Here is a 612-nt window from a genome sequence, read left to right on the forward strand (position 1 = left end):
GTGCATGGGTCTGATTAAGCATTTTTTCTAAAATTGACAAAGTATGTCATCTCAATAATAATAATACACAGACTTTTCAGCATATCTAGTGAATCTACTGAATAACCACTACCAAAGATGAGAATAATAAACGAGGAAGCACAGTGACCAACACTGATCCAAAACCAAGACAATCAGTGTGTGATTGCCAGTCATTAGACTCTGCACTAAAAGTTCACCTGAGGACTCCACCACTGTCAGCAGATTAGCTGCTCTGCATGAAGAGGTGAAAGTTGGCTCTGGTGAACTCCTGATGGATGGTCTCTAACAGGATGTCATCCTCCTGGCCTCTTTCCATCCCACCTTCTCTCTTCCCTCCTCCCGCTGCTCCTCGGACAGACGGAGGCGGCTGGAGTTCAGGGGTGTAGGTGAAACTGAAGGATGTGCGATAAATCAGGCCATCCAGCCGGATGAGCGACAGAGGAACGGTGATGATGCGTCGCAGACAACGCCAGCTGTCACTGAAGACAGACACATCGGGAACGACGCAGAGCAGAGATTTGGGAGACCTGAGAGGGGAAAGGAGGAGACGGAAGTAAGAAAATGTGGCGATGCTGAAAGAAATCTGTCAAC

General features: G+C 47.7%; 1 protein-coding gene across 1 annotated transcript in view; it reads right to left on the reverse strand.

Moving 5' to 3' along the window:
• Positions 1-244: 244 nt before the first annotated feature.
• rbpjl (recombination signal binding protein for immunoglobulin kappa J region-like) overlaps positions 245-612 on the reverse strand; it is a 46,735-nt gene continuing 46,367 nt past the window's right edge. The window contains exon 12 of the mRNA XM_008286400.1: positions 245-548. Within this exon, the coding sequence (XP_008284622.1) occupies positions 245-548 (304 nt within the window). The remainder of the gene's footprint in view (positions 549-612) is intronic.

Source organism: Stegastes partitus, unplaced genomic scaffold (assembly GCF_000690725.1).
Source record: "Stegastes partitus isolate 25-593 unplaced genomic scaffold, Stegastes_partitus-1.0.2 Scaffold10, whole genome shotgun sequence".
Lineage (NCBI taxonomy): Eukaryota > Metazoa > Chordata > Actinopteri > Pomacentridae > Stegastes > Stegastes partitus.